The 18,488-nt window shown below is 39.9% G+C and overlaps 1 protein-coding gene across 4 annotated transcripts in view; it reads right to left on the reverse strand.

Annotated features, from left to right (window-relative positions):
• The window catches only part of LOC134352539 (intermembrane lipid transfer protein VPS13B-like), a 1,085,891-nt gene that overhangs the window by 303,245 nt on the left and 764,158 nt on the right, over positions 1-18,488 (reverse strand). For all 4 annotated transcript variants that reach the window (XM_063059809.1, XM_063059800.1, XM_063059806.1 and 1 more), the window contains exon 30: positions 17,036-17,147. In XM_063059809.1, coding sequence (XP_062915879.1) covers positions 17,036-17,147 — 112 coding nt within the window. The remainder of the gene's footprint in view (positions 1-17,035; positions 17,148-18,488) is intronic.

An 18,488-nucleotide genomic window follows, 5' to 3' on the forward strand; every position in this document is an offset into this window, starting at 1 on the left:
CAAGAAGGGCCAAAAGGCCTGTTTCTGTGCTGTAGTTTCTATGGTTCTATGGTTCTTTTGAATGAAAATCAAAATACCAGGGAGTAGAAGAAATAAAAACAGAATTAGGCCATTTAGCCCAATCAGTCTGCTCCATCATTTCATCATTGCTGATTTATTTTCCCTCTTGACCCCATTCTCCTGTCTACTTCCCATAACTGTTGATGTTCTGAATAATCAGGAACCTATCAACCTCTGCTTTAAATATACTCGATGACTTGGCCTCAAAAGCCATCTGTGGCAATGAGCTCCACAGATTCACCACCCTCTGGCTAAAATAATTCCTCCTTATCTCTGTTCTAAATGGACCTCTCTATTCTGAGGCTGTGCCCTCTGGTCCTAGAATCCCCTACTATAGAAAACATCCTCTCCACATCCACTCTATCTAGGCCTTTCAATATTCAATAGGTTTCAATGGGAACCCCCTTCCCCATTCTTCTAAATGCCAGCATTTACAGACCAAACACTTGTCATACATTATGTTAACCATTTCATTCCTGACATCATTCTTGTGTGCCTTCTCTGGCCCCTCTCCAATACCAGTACATCTTTTCTTAGATAAGAGGCCCAAAGGTGCTCTTAATACTCAAGGTGTAGTCTGACCAATATCTTATAAAACCTCAGCATTACATCCTTGCTTTTATATTCTAGTCTATTCTTGAAATGAAGGCTAACATTGCATTTGTTCTCCTTACACTGACTCAACCTGCAGGTTAACCTTGGATTCCCAAGTCCCTTTGCACTTTCCTTTAATCTTTCTATGAAAATACATGACCATATACTTCCCTACATTATATTCCATCTGCCACTTCTTTGCCAATTCTCCCAAACTGTCTAAGTCCTTCTACAGACTCTCTACTTCCCCAACACAATCCAAGTATGCAACATCATTAGTGATAATTTTTCAAAACTCGTTAGATTCTGGACTAGTTCCTGAGGATTGGAGGGTGGCTAATGTAACCCCACTTTTTAAAAAAGGAGGGAGAGAGAAACCGGGGAATTATAGGCCGGTTAGCCTAACGTCGGTGGTGGGGAAACTGCTGGAGTCAGTTATCAAGGATGTGATAACAGCACATTTGGAAAGCGGTGAAATGATCGGACAAAGTCAGCATGGATTTGTGAAAGGAAAATCATGTCTGACGAATCTCATAGAATTTTTTGAGGATGTAACTAGTAGAGTGGATAGGGGAGAACCAGTGGATATGGTATATTTGGATTTTCAAAAGGCTTTTGACAAGGTCCCACATAGGAGATTAGTGTGCAAACTTAAAGCACACGGTATTGGGGGTAAGGTATTGGTGTGGGTGGAGAATTGGTTAGCAGACAGGAAGCAAAGAGTGGGAATAAACGGGACCTTTTCAGAATGGCAGGCGGTGACTAGTGGGGTACCGCAAGGCTCAGTGCTGGGACCCCAGTTGTTTACAATATATATTAATGACTTGGATGAGGGAATTAAATGCAGCATCTCCAAGTTTGCGGATGACACAAAGCTGGGTGGCAGTGTTAGCAGTGAGGAGGATGCTAAGAGGATGCAGGGTGACTTGGATAGGTTGGGTGAGTGGGCAAACTCATGGCAGATGCAATTTAATGTGGATAAATGTGAAGTTATCCACTTTGGTGGCAAAAATAGGAAAACAGATTATTATCTGAATGGTGGCCGATTAGGAAAAGGGGAGGTGCAACGAGACCTGGGTGTCATTATACACCAGTCATTGAAAGTGGGCATGCAGTTACAGCAGGCAGTGAAAAAGGCGAATGGTATGCTGGCATTTATAGCGAGAGGATTCGAGTACAGGAGCAGGGAGGTACTACTGCAGTTGTACAAGGCCTTGGTGAGACCACACCTGGAGTATTGTGTGCAGTTTTGGTCCCCTAATCTGAGGAAAGACATCTTTGCCATAGAGGGAGTACAAAGAAGGTTCACCAGATTGATTCCTGGGATGGCAGGTCTTTCATATGAAGAAAGACTGGATGAACTGGGCTTGTACTCGTTGGAATTTAGAAGATTGAGGGGGGATCTGATTGAAACGTATAAGATCCTAAAGGGATTGGACAGGCTAGATGCAGGAAGATTGTTCCCGATGTTGGGGAGGTCTAGAACGAGGGGTCACAGTTTGAGGATAGAGGGGAAGCCTTTTAGGACCGAGGTTAGGAAAAACTTCTTCACACAGAGAGTGGTGAATCTGTGGAATTCTCTGCCACAGCAAACTGTTGAGGCCAGTTCATTAGCTATGTTTAAAAGGAAGTTAGATATGGCCCTTGTGGCTACAGGGGTCAGGGGGTATGGAGGGAAGGCTGGGTTCTGAGTTGGATGATCAGCCATGATCATAATAAATGGCGGTGCAGGCTCGAAGGGCCGAATGGCCTACTCCTGCACCTATTTTTTCTATCTACTGACTCTCTTTTGTCTATCCTGCTTGTGATTTCCTCAGGGAATTTCAACAAATTTGACAGGCAAGATATCTACTTACGGAAGCCATGCTGATTTTGGCCTATGTTATCATGTGCTCCAATTATCCCAAAACCTCATCCTTAACAATGGACTCCACCATCTTTCCACCCACTGAGGTCAGGCTGACTGGCCTATAATGCCCTTTCTTCTGCCTCCCTCCCTTTTTAAAGAGTGGAGTAGCATATGCAAATTTTCAGCCCTCCGGAACCATTCTAAGCAATTCTTGAAAGATCATTTCTAATAATCATTACGTACCCTTCTGCTACCTCTTTTAGAAACCTGGGGTGTAGTCCATCTGGTCCAAGCTTCTGCAATTAATAAGGAGAAGGTGCTTGGACCAGATGGACTACACCTTGAATTTGTCACATACATTCTAAATGATACATGGCTCAATATTTACAGCATGGTGCACAATATGTTGTGCATTAAGTTTTAAAGTCATAGGTTGTCATTTAATTTCACCTATTTATTTATAAATGAATCCAAGTTGTTCATGTTGATGATTTCATCACCCATCATAAAACCCGTGTTACAGAGAAGCACATAAAATACACAATTCAGCTTCCTGGGATTCTGCCAGAAATGGGAACTAACTATTCAAAACAGGAGAATTTTGCTTTAGAAGCAAGAAAAAAGTCCTAGCCCAATTTCTGGGCATTTTTCTTTAAAATCACATAGTACAGGCTACATCTTGCCTCAGGAATCTTCATAAAAAGTATTTTAGTTGTGTCTGGAAAATACATTGGTTTAGGATACATTTGGTTTAATCTAAAGATTACATTTATGAAAAGAGATTGATCAGGTTGGTTCTAAGCTCACTGGAATTTCAGATGAATGCATTGAAGCACAAAAGGTTCTGAAGAGTATTGACAAAGTTGACACTGAGGGGAAACTTTCACTTCAAAACAGACAGAGATGAGGAAGAATTTCTTCTTTCAAAAGATATGAATCTTCACATTTCTCTGCCCCAGAGAGTCAGGAAGGGGAGTGGGGGTCATTGCATATATTCACAGTGCAGATTGACAGACATTTGAAGTGGCAGGGAGTCAAGTGGTATGGAGCAGGAGCGAGCAGCAAAATGGTGTTATAGATTGGATCAGCAATATCCTAGTGAACTGCAAAAGAAGCTTGAGGGACTGACTTACTACTACTGTTCCAGTTTCTGCAAATGCATCTCATAATGTTCAGATTTACATACTATGATTTTATAGATTATATAAATGTTCCTTACTGGGTGTTCTACATTAAATGATTTGAAAACATTTACTTCTTAAAATGTTCTGCTGACCAATATTCTATAAGATCAGCTGGAGTGGAACATAACTAAACAGCGTGAAGAGTAGATGCGTTACATTTATTCATGACTCCTGGAATGTTAACCATTCATCACGTTTTTTTAATCATCATCAAAGTCACATGAGGCTTGGTAAACAGATTTGTAACATTGTTCATCTAGGAATAATATGCATCACAATGCATGCCATCTAATTTCAATTGTAGAAATCATAAGCTCTGCAATGTACATATAATTTTCCTGGTTTTCCCGAAAAGACATGATCTGAATATACTGTATATCTAAGTAACAATTTGGTTTGTTAAATGAACTATTATTTCTCTTTTAACTACTAAGTTCATTTGAACTGTTCTCAGAAATTAGCACAAGGCAAGAGGAAAACCCATATAGCAGTTTAAATTGTTCCAGAAAAATCATGTGCATTTTATATCTGGTCCCACAGGTATTTATAGGATGAGCCAAAAGCTCTAAAAAATAAAGTTACTAAATTGTGTAACCTCTCAGCTCCATCTGCGCCTTGTTTTCCCTCCCAATCTCTGTAACCTTTCCAACCACAGTGCCCTCCAGGATCTAAGTGCTCCTCCTTTTCTGGCCTGTGGTGAAGCCTGATTTTGATTACACAACTACTGCCCAGGCTTCAAAAACAAATTCAGTCTTTAAATTTCTCTGCCTCACTTTCTCTCCCTCTCCTATAAGACCCTTCTTGAACAAATCTCTTCACTTTCTTTGAAAGTTTTTCTGCAAAGAAATTGGGGGCTTCTTACAAGGACAGATGCAAGCTATTCCTATCTCAGTACAACATAACACATAAAAAAAAAATTCAGACCTGACGTTAAGACACGAATGACTGCAGATACTGGTACCTGGAGCAAAAAAAAACTGCTAGAAAAACACAGCAGGTCAAGTATCATCTGTGGAGGCAAAGGAAGTTAATTGCCTTTTGTACATCCATCTAACCCTGACTGCAAAAATCTTAGCTGATCTTTAGGATTATGAATGCCAATTGAAATTGTTGTTAAGTTATATGAAAAGCTAATTGTAATCCAATTGTCAGAGAGTTATTACTAATGCTGTGAATCAGCCTGGAGAATGGAAACAAGTAGTGTTCACCAGGATTGGCATTACGGGTTCCGCTTTTACTTTCAAATATTTTCTTTTAGTCCAAATTTCCTGTGTTGGGATAACGGTAGTATATTTGTGGATCATTTATTCAAGTATTGAAATGCTGATGAGAACATTAGTTCTTAACCATGAGAATGAGCTTCTGGAATAGAACTCATATTGGTGCAGTGCATTTCGGTTGGGCATGATCATTTTAAAGGAAACGGAACTGAAACTTGTTCAGAAGGAAGAGCACACTGGCCTTATGTAAAAACAAATTCCATCCAATGCCATAACTAATGCTGAGAGTAATTCACAAACCAAATGCTGATTCTTCAACAGAGTAAAGCATATAATTTTGTGCTAGTTCAAGACCTTGTTGAGACTTCATTTTATGTTCTCCAACTAGAGTGCTGGATCTGTTCACTTCCAGTATGGGTAGACTTAATAAAACTTGATAGTGATGATACCAGCATAATGGAGAAGGCCATGGACTAACAGCTAGACCTGGGTGACTGATCCTGAGATATTCACTCAACTACTACTACACTAGGAGAGTAACTTAAACTCAGTAGCTGAATCCATCTCTAACTTAAAATGACCTAGATTCAGGAAAAACAACCATGAAGTCACTGAACTGTCATAAAACCCATCTAACTCACTAATGTCCTTCAGGGTTAGAAATCTGCCATCCTTCTTCTGTCTGGCATATCTGTCAGAGATTTGTCAGTATAAACTACTTCTTCAATTCAGCGGCAATAAGAGATTGATAGTAAATGGTGGGATTGCCAATGGCGACAATGCTGCAAATGAATAAATACATTAAAAATCATTGAAGGCCAGATTGCAGTTTAGTTGGAGGACATTTTCAACTTGATTAATGTGACCGCTGGTCATCTTCTATGTTTTATGCAAGAAGAAAACTAGGTTACATGTTAGAGCATCCTTCTTTTCCAAAGATACAGCTAATTATTAAAGGTTAATGTTGATTTATTTTGTTGAGATTGACAAAAGATTATTTTCCACAATCAATCAAAGAAATACCAGGTCATGTGTGCACAGTTAATATAAACCCCAGGTGAGTTGAAAAATCAAGATTCAAGAATTTTTTGGACTGAATTTCACTTTGTATCTTTCCAGTCAGATGTTCCCCTCTTCTGCATGCAGAAATGGGGAACATCCAACTGGAACCATGTGATTTGGTAAAGTTGATCTTTTTTCAAAATGCCAATAATACTCACATTTTTTAAAATATAGTCAAGACTAAAACAACAAATCATAGTAATAGTAAGCTCATACAAATTCTGATTTTGATGGGAATCACATTCATTAGAAAAATATAATTGTTTAGTTTTGATTAACTAAACTGTGCTCCATTTCATATTTAAATATACAGAACAAAGGGAGCTCACTGGTCAAATTGCTAAGTGAAGGTCTCTAAAAAGGTATGTTATACTGACAGACACTGGCCTGGAGGCATTATCATGAGTGCTCTGCTACTCCTATGCATCCATCCAAAGTCAAAAAACAGGGGGGAAAAAAACCCTGATTAGCAATGTGTCCTTAATCAGAGTAAGGGAAAAGAAAATCACAAGCCGGCACGCTGCCAACTGCAAAATGCTGTGGAAATCCACAATTAACCGTGCACAGATCTTGGAATGTAGTGTTTAAAAGAATGGTGGAAACAGATTCAGCAATAATCCTGCAAAGAGAACTTAATAAATATACAGAGACAGAAGATACTGCAGATGCTGGAAACCTGGATCAACCTACAAAAGAACTGAAGGAATTTAGTGGCTCAGGCAGCATCTATAAAGGGAAGCAGACAGTTGACATTTCAGATCGAGAACCTTGTCTGGACTCATTTGTGTATTGCTCCAGATTTCCAGTATCTGTAGTTTCCCATGACTCCATTTCGCTGCTCTAAGACAAAGCCCCTTCAAGGAATGCCTACCTTGAAGAAGATTTCTTCCTCCCTTTGACAGGAGCTCTGTGAGAACCCCTCCCACTGCTCCCCTTTGTGAAGTCCTAATAAAGGGTCTCAACTAGAAATGTTGACTGTCCATTTCCTTCCATAGATGCTGCCTGTCCCCAGTTCCTCCAACACCTTTGTGTGCTAATAAATACAGTGCCTATAAAAAGAATTTACCATTCCTCCCCACCCCGCCCCCTGGAGGTTTTCATGCTTCATTGCTTTATAACATTGAATCACAGTGGTTTGTTTTGACTTGGATCAACAGAAAAAGACTCTTTTGTGTCAAAGGTGGAAACACATCTCTACAAAGTGATCTAAATTAATTACAAATATAGAATGCAAAACAATAGATTGCATAAGTATTCATCTCCTTTAATATGACACACCAAATCATCACTTGTGCATCCAACTGGTTTAAGCAGTCAAGGTATTGATTGTAGTAAAAATACAGCTGTATCTGGGAAGTCCAAATGCTGGTGAGTCAGTATAATGGCAGAAACTACACCATGAAGACAAAACACTCCAAGCAATTCCACTGAAAGGTTATTGAAAAGCACAAGTCAGGAGATGGATAAAAGAAAATTTCCAAATCACTGAATATCCCTTGGAGTACAGTTAAGTCAGTCATCAAGAAATGGAAAGAATATGGCACAGCTGTAAATCTGCCCAGAGCAGGCCATCTTCAAAAACTGAGTGACTGTGCAAGAAGGGAACTAGTGAGGGAGGCCACCAAGAAATTTATGATAACTCTGGAGGAGTTACAAGCTTCAGAAGCTGAGATGGAAGAAACTGTGCATACAATAGCTTTTGCTCAGGGTTTTCACCAGTCACATAGGAGAGTGGCAAAAAGAAAGCCATATTTAGCAAAAAAAATATGAAATCTCAGCTTGAGTTTGCCAGAAAGTATGTGAGAGACTCGGAAGTCAGCTGGAAGAAGGTTCTATGGTCTGAGGAAACCAAATTTGAGTATTTTGGCCATCAGACTAAATGCTACGTTTGGTGCAAGTGCAACACCACACATCATCAAAAACACACCATCCCCGCCGTGAAGTATGGTGGCGGCTGCACCATGCTGTGAGGATGCTACATAATGTACTGGTTGGGGACAGGAGTACATTCAGCCAGAGACTCATTCCACTGAGATGCAACACAGAGCGTCATAGGAAGTCATTCTTGCCTGTGGCCATCAAACTTTACAACTCCTCCCTTGGAGGGTCAGACACCCTGAGCTGGTCCTGGACTTATTTCCGGGCATAATTTACATATTACTATTTAACTATTTATGGTTTTATTACTATTTAATTATTTATGGTGCAACTGTAACGAAAACCAATTTCCCCCGGGATCAATAAAGTATGACTATGACTATGACTATGCTTCACTGCAGCAGACCCTGGAAGGCTTGTGAAGGTACAGGGTAAAATGAATGCAGCAAACTACAGGGAAATGCTGGAGAAAAACCTGATGCAGTCTGCAAGAGAACTGCAATGAGGGAGATGATTTGTTTTCCAGCAGACAATGACCCCAAGCGTAAAGCGAAAACTACGCAAGAATGGCTTAAAAACAACAAATTTAATATCCTGGAGTGGCCAAGTCAGAGTCCAGACCACAAACCAATTGAGAATTTGTGGCTGCAGTTGAAAAGGGCTGTTCACTCACGATCCGCTACGCAACCTGCCAAAGCTTGAGCAGTTTTGCAAAGAAAAATGGGGAAAATTTGCAGTGTGCAGATGTGCAAAGCTGATAGAGACCTATCCACACAGACTCAAGGCTGTAATTGCTGCCAAAGGTGCATCTACTAAATACTCATTTGAAGGAGGTGAGTAACTATGGCAATCAATTATTTTCTGTGTAATAATAGGAATAAATTTAGACCCATTCGGAGAAATTTGTTTTCATTTTGATACGAAACAGTTTTTTCTGTTGATCGGTGTAAAAAAAGCTAAATTAAATCCACTGTGATTCAATGTTGTAAAACAATAAAACATGAAAACTTCCAAGGGGGATGAATACTTTTTATAGGCACTGTATATGGATGGGGGAAGAAAATCTCTGGTATGAACTGGCTTGAATGAATGGGATCTCAAAGATTCAGCACTGGTAATACAGACTGAAGGACCAGCAATACTACGTGACTCTAAACATGGGCAATAAGTCTGGACCTCTCGCCTTCTCTTCTCCTGAAAACCAGTTCAAATATTGTCTCCAGGTCACAGTATGTTCAACATTCCTAGCCAGATATACAGGGAAGTTAGGTGGGAATGTCGTTGAAATATAAAGATATGAATGGCACATAGATGAGGACAGCACAATAGCAAGGCGGCTAATATGACGCTATACAGCACCAGTAAACTGGGTTCAATTCCCAACACTGTCTGTAAGTGTTTGTATGTTCTTCCCATTACTACGTGGGCTTCCTCTAGGTGCTTCAATTTCCTTCCACATTCCAAAGGTGTACAGATTATGGCTGGTGAATTGTGAGCATGCTAGGTTGGCGCTGGAAGAATGGCGACACTTGAAGGCTGCCCAACACGATCCTCACTAACGTGATTTGATGCAGAACAACACATTTCACTTATTGTTTCGATGTAGGTGTGACAAATAAAACTAATCTTTAATCTTTAGATATCCAGGATGGCATTGTGCATCATCCAGGCGTGTATAATACATAATTGCATTCATGTGAAATAGACTCCTCAGTGTCAAAACCTCCCTAACAGCAAAAATTACCTAATGTATCAAAATCATGGCCACTGTAAATATTTAATTCAACTTTTTCTTGTTACATTGCTATTCCTTTTCAGGTTGTATTTGCACAGAATTTACTGTAGAGAATCTGGCAATCTGACCTAAGCAATCCATGGTAATGTGACATGGCCACTCCCCTCACACTGCTTTATCCTTTTTGCACATTCAGCTGATCCTTTTATTATTTTATAGGCATCCGTTAGTCTCGTGAGACCATGAATTTATGCCTTGGAAGGTTTCCAGGGCGTAGGCCTGGGCAAGGTTATATGGAAGACTGGCAGTTGCCCATGCTGCAAATCTTCCCATTCCACGCCACTGATGTTGTCCAAGGGAAGGGCATTAGGACCCATACAGTTTGGCACCAGTGTCGTCGCAGAGCAATATGTGGTTAAGTGCCTTGCTCAAGGACACAACACGTGGCCTCAGCCAAGGCTCGAACTAGCGACCTTCAGATCACTAGACGAACGCCTTAACCACTTGGCTACGCGCCAACACAAAGCTGATCCTTTATGCATTTAACTACTCCTTAAAAACATCTCAACTACCCATTTGACAGTGAGTTCCTCAGTCTAACCACTCTCTGTTCAAGACACTTCTCCCAAATTGGAATGCTGCCAAGCAAAACGTTAATTCCTATACATTAAGGAAGAAAAAGAAAGATTAGTGCACAATACTAAAGTGAAGTACCGTAACAACAAATTGTGTCTTGAGCTTCTGATTCTACAGAGTTTACAAAAAGGCAGCTGTGGGGGTACTGGAGAGGGGGAGTGCAGATCTATAAGCCTGCTGCAAACTGGCCTATTTTATTGGCAACACACATAAAAGTTGCTGGTGAACGCAGCAGGCCAGGCAGCACCTCTAGGAAGAGGTACAATCGACCTCCTTGGCCTGCTGCATTCACCAGTAACTTTTATGTGTGTTGCTTGAAATTCCAGCATCTGCAGATTTCCTCATGTTTGCTATTTTATTGGCACTTCACTGACTTGCATGCCAGGAATGCAGTTCAAGCAGTTTTTTTGCTTTCTGTAGGCAAATTCTGGGATGAGAATTCATCTCAGAGGAGTCAACAATTCCGTTCATGCAGTTTTCCAAAATGTGGGCATTAATTACCGGTCAATTGTTTACTGCCCTTAGCCAAATGTCTTTGGGATGGCACTGTAGAGCTACTTTCTTAAATCACAGGATGCTTGTACTGAAGATAGATCCATGGTGCTTTTCCATAGAGTTCTGGGATTGAAACCAGGGACAGGGAAAGAATATTCCCATACAAGGATGGTGCACAACTCTGACAAAACCTTCAGGAGGTGGCTAACCTTGTCCTCTTGATAGTAGAGTCACGGAAGTCTACCAAGTACAATCTTTTAAAGGAGATAATGACTATTTTAAAAAGGAAGCGAAAGATAATCTGGCTTCAGAGGGAGATAGGGAGAGAGCAGTACAAACTTCACCCAACATAAATCATATCTAAGAAACTTAAATATAACAAGCAGTCTATATAGATTGAGTTTGTATTCACTTGATTTTACAAGGTTGAGAGGTGGTCTGATTGAGGCATTAAAAATGGCAATCAAATTCCACAGAAAAGATCTAGGCAAACTATTTCCTCCAGGAGATAACAAAAGGAGCATTTACTTTTATGTCCTAAGTCAGTGGTCCCCAACCACCGGGCCGCAAAGCATGTGCTACCGGGATGTGAGGAAACGATATGGTTTGGTGATATGAAACGATACGAGTCAGCTGCACCTTTCCTCATTCCCTGTCACACACTGTTGAAATTGAACACCACCGCCCCCCCCGCCCCCGTCAGCCGGTCCGTAAGAATATTGTCAGTATTAAACCGGTACGCGGTGCAAAAAAGGTTGGGGACCCCTGTCTTAAGTGTATCTGATGGAGTTGAGCAGAGTTATACAGAAACTTCAACATTGGAAATAGATAGATAGAGTTATAGAGAGTCAGAGAGTCATAAATAAATGGTCCAGGCCAACCAAAGCACCCATCTAATTGATTTAATTTACCACATTTGGCCCATACTTCTCTAAACCTTGATATCTATGTGCCTCTGCAGGTTGTTAATGTACCATTTCTGACAGATCATTCTATATACATACAACCTCGGGGGAAAAGTTGCCCTTCAGATTCCTATAAAATCTCTCTCCTCTCATCTTAAACCTATGCCCCTGGAAAAAAATGCACATAATCATCCTTTGCCACTCATGATTTTATACACCACTCAGTCTCTTATACACCAATGAATAAAGATCCAATCTGCTCAACATCTCTCCATAACTCAGTCACTCAAGTCACAGCAGCACCTTCAGAAACCTCCTCTATACTCTCTGCAGCTTAATGGCATTCTTTCTGTAGCATGGTGACCAAAACTGAACACAGTATCCCAAATACAATCTCAACAACATCTACAACTGCACCCTAACGTCCCAACTTCTTTACTCATGCCTTGTTTGATGAAGGCCAGCATGCTATTTGTGATTGAACTTTCAGGATAGTTAAAGACGAAAATTTAGTGGCTCAGGAGAAAAGCACAGGGTAAAAGAAATAAATGGGATGGCAAAGAGGAAATGCTGGCACAATATGCTGCAAAAGTCTTTCTGTGCTGGATCTTTCTATGCTACTTTATTGGTAGGATTGGGGAAAATTACAATTTTAATACTAGAGCCAGACATTTGTTTTTCAATATGAAAAGTCGAAATATGAAAATTTCCAATTAAAAGGGACAGAAGGATATCAAGCGGAATAAAGCAAAGATACAAATAAACCATAATCTAATTGAATGAGCAAACAGATACAAAGTACTGAATGGCTTATCCTGTTTCCCCCTAACCCTTCATAACTTGGTATCAAATGGTCATCCTGCTTTCCACTTTGGAAACTTACGCTACATTAATACTGGCTTTTCCTGCAAGTTGTTATTCCTAATGCGTGGTATTAAAAAGTAAAATTAACACTGTCTCTTTTAATGTAGTACCTTTAAATATTTCCCACTCTAAGAGAAATAAAAGGTATGAAAGATACTTTCAAAATAGGATGGAGATTGAGAACAAAGTGAGACAGAGTGAGGACAAGGTGATGATGACCTCTACAATAGTAGCTAAGCTCCCCAGAATCCAAGTCACAAAAACAGAAAAAAAGTAGAGATTTAAGAAAGTTATGGATGAAAGAAGGAGTGAAGCCAATATAAAGGAGATTGTACATGAGACACCAATGTGCAAAGGGCAAATAAAGATGACTGAAAAACATATAACTGCTTTCAATTTCAGCATGGGGTGAACATGACGGGTTCAACAGAAGATGAAGTCAAAGATATTAAAAGTGTTAGTAAATAATGTTGCATATGTAATAACAGAAGTGAGTTGTGCTTCCCAAGAGAGTGACCTGATGGGACAAATAATATCTGCAAAGATAATTAGCACAATTTTTAATGCAAAAAATTGTAACATCACTATCCAGAGGGCAGATGGATAACTCTCTCTGAAGTTTCTCAAACTTGATATAAAACATTTAGGTTTTAGCTCAAGATCTTTGAGCACTGGCAAGTCTGTCATGTCTGCAATGTTAATCACTGGTGTTAGTCATGTCTTCAGCCTCTTGGTTTCCTAAGGAGATAATAAATTCATCACCATTATTATGTGCCGTGTCGTACAACATGGGCGATTGTGGTCTTTGACCACAATTGTTCTTGACAAATTATTTTACAGAACTGGTTTACCATTGCCTTCTTCTGGACAGTACCTTTACACGAATGAGCGGTTACATTTTGCTACATCATAAATGGCTTTGACCGCTAGTCTGCACAATTATAGAGTATTCAACACTTCCCAGCGACATCAATATGATAAAACTCATTTTAACTGATGATATTTGGAGATGTGTTGATTTATTATTGATGTTACACTCTAACACAATACACTAAAGAGATCTGTTGCATAAAAGTCTTTCTATTAAACAGGATTTTCTTTCATTATGGTTGAGTCTACACAAGCTCAACATTACTCTGAAGTGGCTGCTGCTGAGAATGTAGTTATGTGGTAAGAGCATAATACTATATTTTTGTTTTAATGGTTCAAATGCTTCTTGAATCACTAAACTATTTCCATTTAACATTAAAAGCATTACATTTACTAAAGCTTTCAGTGGTTTTTGCAGATATTTCCTCAGCAATACTGAATTACCTTCACAAATGTTCATGTTTAACATGTTGGTGTCATCTGATCTATATAATAACTAAATATCTGACAAACTTACTGAAGCTCAATGCTATCAATTCACTTTTCTCACAAAGGAATAGCTCTTGAACTGATTGTAGTGATGCCAGCAGAGAATTAGGAATCTTTTACATTTCTAATAGCTACCTCTTTCCACAATCTATCTGATCAGTATGGTTTACATATCCTGGGAAAGATTTCAGAGAATATACGGTGTTTTGACAAAATGCTTCAGCTTATAAGTTCTTTCTTTCATACATGTAGCCAACATGGTCTCAACACAAATTTGTAACATATTTGTCTCCAATTAATTAATTAACTATTGCTTTTCACTGCAAAAACTAACTCCTGTAAAGCATGGCAGCAGGAAAATACTAACATTATATGTGATTACAATTTTACTGAGTAAACAGTCAATAAAGAAATACATTAAGTATAGAAGTGACACAAAACCTCTACTTTGATGCATTAATTTAACTGCATATCGAACTTTGCAGAATTATTTATGTATAAAGTCAGGGTACTGTAAGGAAACAAGCCCTTTGACTCACCAAGACCACACTAACTGTCAATCACCATTTTACCCTTATCTGGCATTAATCTCATTATTAAAAATCCTCTCTACATTCTAATCAACCGTCCCCCTGTGCTAATCAATTGGCCGGAGTGTTCACCATTATCTTTAGCCTCTCGCATTGGCAGTCTGATGTACCCACCTTCTTCAAGCAGGCTTTAATTACACCAGTGTCATGTGGTAATCTGCCTCAGTGACCATTGACCAGTAGCACTTACATCCACTATGATAAAGTGCTTTGAGAGATTGATGTTGAAACATATCAACATCAGCCTGAGAAACGATTTGGATCTGCTCTAATTTGACTATTCTCACAACAAGTCAAAAGCAGATGTTACTTCATTGGCTCTTTACCCAACCCGGGAACATCTGGACAGCAAAGATGCATATATCAGGATGCTCTTCATTGACTCCAGCTCAGCATTCAATACTATCATCTCTTCAAGACTAACAAATAAGTTTCAAGAACTAGGCCTCAATACCTCCATGTGCAACTGGATCCTTGATTTCCTCACTTGCTGATCCAGTCAGTTCAGATTGTTAAGAACATCTCCTCCACAATCACCATCAGCACAGTTGCACCATAAGGCTGTGTACTTAGCCCCCTGCTCTACTCACTTTATACTTATCACTGTGTGGCTAAGCATAGTTCCAATGCCATAATTAAGTTTAGTGATGACACAACTGTCACTGACCAAATCAAAGGTGGTGATGAATCAGCACAGAGGAGGGAGATCAAAGAGCTGATTATTAACTTCAGGAGGAAGAAACCTGAGGTCCATTAGCCAGTCCTCATGAAGGCATCAGAGGTGGAGACGGTCAGCAAATTTAAATTCCTCAGTGTTATCATTTTGGAGGATCTCTTCTGGGTCCAGCATGTAACATAGCAGTGCCTCTACTTCCTTAGAAGTTTACTAAGATTCAGCATCACATCTAAAACTTCTATAGATGTGTGGTTGCATCACGGTCTGGTATGAAAACACCAATGCCTTTGAACAGAAAAGCCCACAAAAAGTAGTGGATATGGCCCAGACCATCACAGGAAAAGCCCTCCCCACCACAGAGCACATCTTCATGGGGTGTTCTCACAGAAAAGCTACATCCAACATCAAGAAACCCACCATCCAGGCCATGCTCTCTTCTCGCTGCTGCCCTCAGGAGCTTCCAGCTCTCATCACGAGTTTCAGGAGCGGGTATTACCCATCAATCATCAGGCTCTTGAACAAGAAGGGATAACTTCACTCACCCCCATCACTGAGTTATTTCAACAACCTATGGACTCACATCATCTCATGTTCTTGATATGTATTGCTTATTTATTTAACTTTGTGCTGAAGCTCAGTTCTTGTGACAATAATATATCAATTCCAACTCCAATGCAATTTTGGGAAGTGGGAGAAAACTAGAACATTCAGGAAGAATGTGCAAGCTCCACACACAGACAGCACACAAGTTCAGAATTGAATGTGGGCCTCTGACAATGTGTGGTAGTGGCTTCACCAGCTGTGATACGGTGCACAAATTCATACTTGTTGGGGCCACCAGGTCATACCTGTCTGCTACAGGTACAAATGGGTGGGTAAACCAGCTTCCATCTGTGAAAATATGTCTACATGGCCACACAAGTTGCAAGCACTAACTAAGCATCAGGTATTTGAGTCTCAGGCCACCCAGTGGGAGGGCCTGAAGTCCACAGTCACCATCAAAGACCTTTTAATCGTTTTAAATGTCTCTAATCTCCAATAATCAGAGACATTCAAATATTATATAGAGACTCAAATGAAAAAAATAAATATTATTTAACATTTTAAAAAATGAAAAATAATTTAAAGCTCCTTAAAGTACTAGCAATTAATCAAAACAGTGAGGTCAAGCAAATAAAGGAATTCTACTGATGAATCCTTTCATGTAAATAAACCCATTGAAAATGAATGGTGTGGCGCTTCCTCCTTCAGATATAAAACAATGGGCTGGGCTCAAAATATATCAGGCTCCCCTGTTTAGTATGTTTGTAGACTGATAAAGGTCAGGTACATCAGAATCTAACCTCTGGTTCATCTCTGATTCCCAGATGTTAATGTATAGCCATGGAAGCAAGGACAAATCAAATAGTCAAAAATTAAAGATCAGTACAATGCAGCTTTGTATCACTCAAAATTTTACCACTTCAGATCAGTAACCTAGAACAATAGAGAAGAGGTGCGAGCTTTAAAAAAAAGAAAAGCTGCCTTTTTATGGAAAAAAATATACACTGGTCAACAATTTTAGGGTAACAAGCTACATAGGATGATACTGAGACACAAGAGACTCCAGATGCTGGAATCTGGAGCAACACATCATCTGATGGAGAAACCCTAAAGGTTCAGCAGCATCTGTGAGGTGGAGGGACAAGGAATTATCAATGATTTGGGTCAGGACTGATGCAGAGTTTCAAACTGAAATATGGAAAATTTCTGCCTGCCCCCAACCAGCAGATGCTACTTGACCTGCTGAGATCCCCCATAAGATTGTTTGCGCATAGGGTGAGACTGAATTTGCTTTGGTTTCTGGTCGTCAGAAAATGACACTGTGTGAAAAGCTCAGTACACATAGAAAAAAATTCCATACAGCTTTTCCTGTCAGATTTACTTACTGGTATATGTCCTTCCTCAGAACTGTTCTTCCAAGGGGATTATCAGCCTGCGGAGCCATGGATACTGAACCAATTTTAACAACCAAAGTATCCTCTTTTGTCTGTGCACTTCCTGCAATTCAGATTGGGAAATGCACATTACATGGTTGTAAATTCCAATTTAATTTAAACTTAAAGAAGACATGCTGTTATGATCCCAATGTTAAACACAAAGAAATAAAAACCTCTCCCAATCAGGACATTCCATTATTAGTACTGAACAGCAAAAGAAATATTTTCTTAGCTTTAGAAAAGACAAAACCAAGTCTATGAACTTAGAAACCATAGAAAAACTACAGCATAGAAACAGGCCTTTTGGCCCTTCTTGGCTGTGCCAAACCATTTTCTGCCTAGTCCCACTGACCTGCACACGGACCATATCCCTCCATACACCTCCCATCCATGTATCTATCCAATTTATTCTTAAATGTTAAAAAAGAATCCGCATTTACCACCTCGTCTGGCAGCTCATTCCATACGCCCACCACTCTCTGTGTGAAGATGCGCCCCCAATGTTCCCTTTAAACTTTTCCCCCCTCACCCTTAACCCATGTCATCTGCTTGCATTCACTCTATCTATACCCATCAAAATTTTATATACCTCTATCAAATCTCCCCTCATTCTTCTATGCTCCAGGGAATAAAGTCCTAACCAATTCAACCTTTCTCTGTAACTGAGTTTCTCAAGTCCCGGCAACATCCTTGTAAACCTTCTCTGCACTCTTTCAACCTTATTTATATCCTTCCTGTAATTTGGTGACCAAAACTGAACACAACACTCCAGATTCGGCCTCACCAATGCCCTATACAACTTCATCATAAAATTCCAGCTCTTATACTCAATACTTTGGTTAATAAAGGCCAATGTACCAAAAGCTCTCTTTACGACCCTATCTACCTGTGACGCCACTTTTAGGGAATTTTGTATCTGTATTCCCAGATCCCTCTGTTCTACTGCACTCCTCAGTGCCCTATCATTAACTCTGTATGTTCTACCTTGGTTTGTCCTTCCAACGTGCAATACCTCACACTTGTCTGTATTAAACTCCATCTGCCATTTTTCAGCCCATTTTCCCAGCTGGTCCAAGTCCCTCTGCAGGCTCTGAAAACCTTCCTCACTGTCTACTACCACTCCAATCTTTGTATCATCAGCAAATTTGCTGATCCAATTTACCAGATTATCATCCAGATCATTGACATAGATGACAAATAACAATGGACCCAGCACTGATCCCTGTGGCACACCACTAGTCACAGGCCTCCACTCAGAGAAGCAATTCTCTACCACCACTCTCTGGCTTCTTCCATCGAGCCAATGTCTAATCCAATTTACCACCTCTCCATGTATACCTAGCGACTGAATTTTCCTAACTCACCTCCCATGTGGGACCTTGTCAAATTTCTAGCATATTGA

The sequence above is a fragment of the Mobula hypostoma genome, chromosome 1, assembly GCF_963921235.1.
Source record: "Mobula hypostoma chromosome 1, sMobHyp1.1, whole genome shotgun sequence".
In the NCBI taxonomy this organism is placed as follows: domain Eukaryota; kingdom Metazoa; phylum Chordata; class Chondrichthyes; order Myliobatiformes; family Myliobatidae; genus Mobula; species Mobula hypostoma.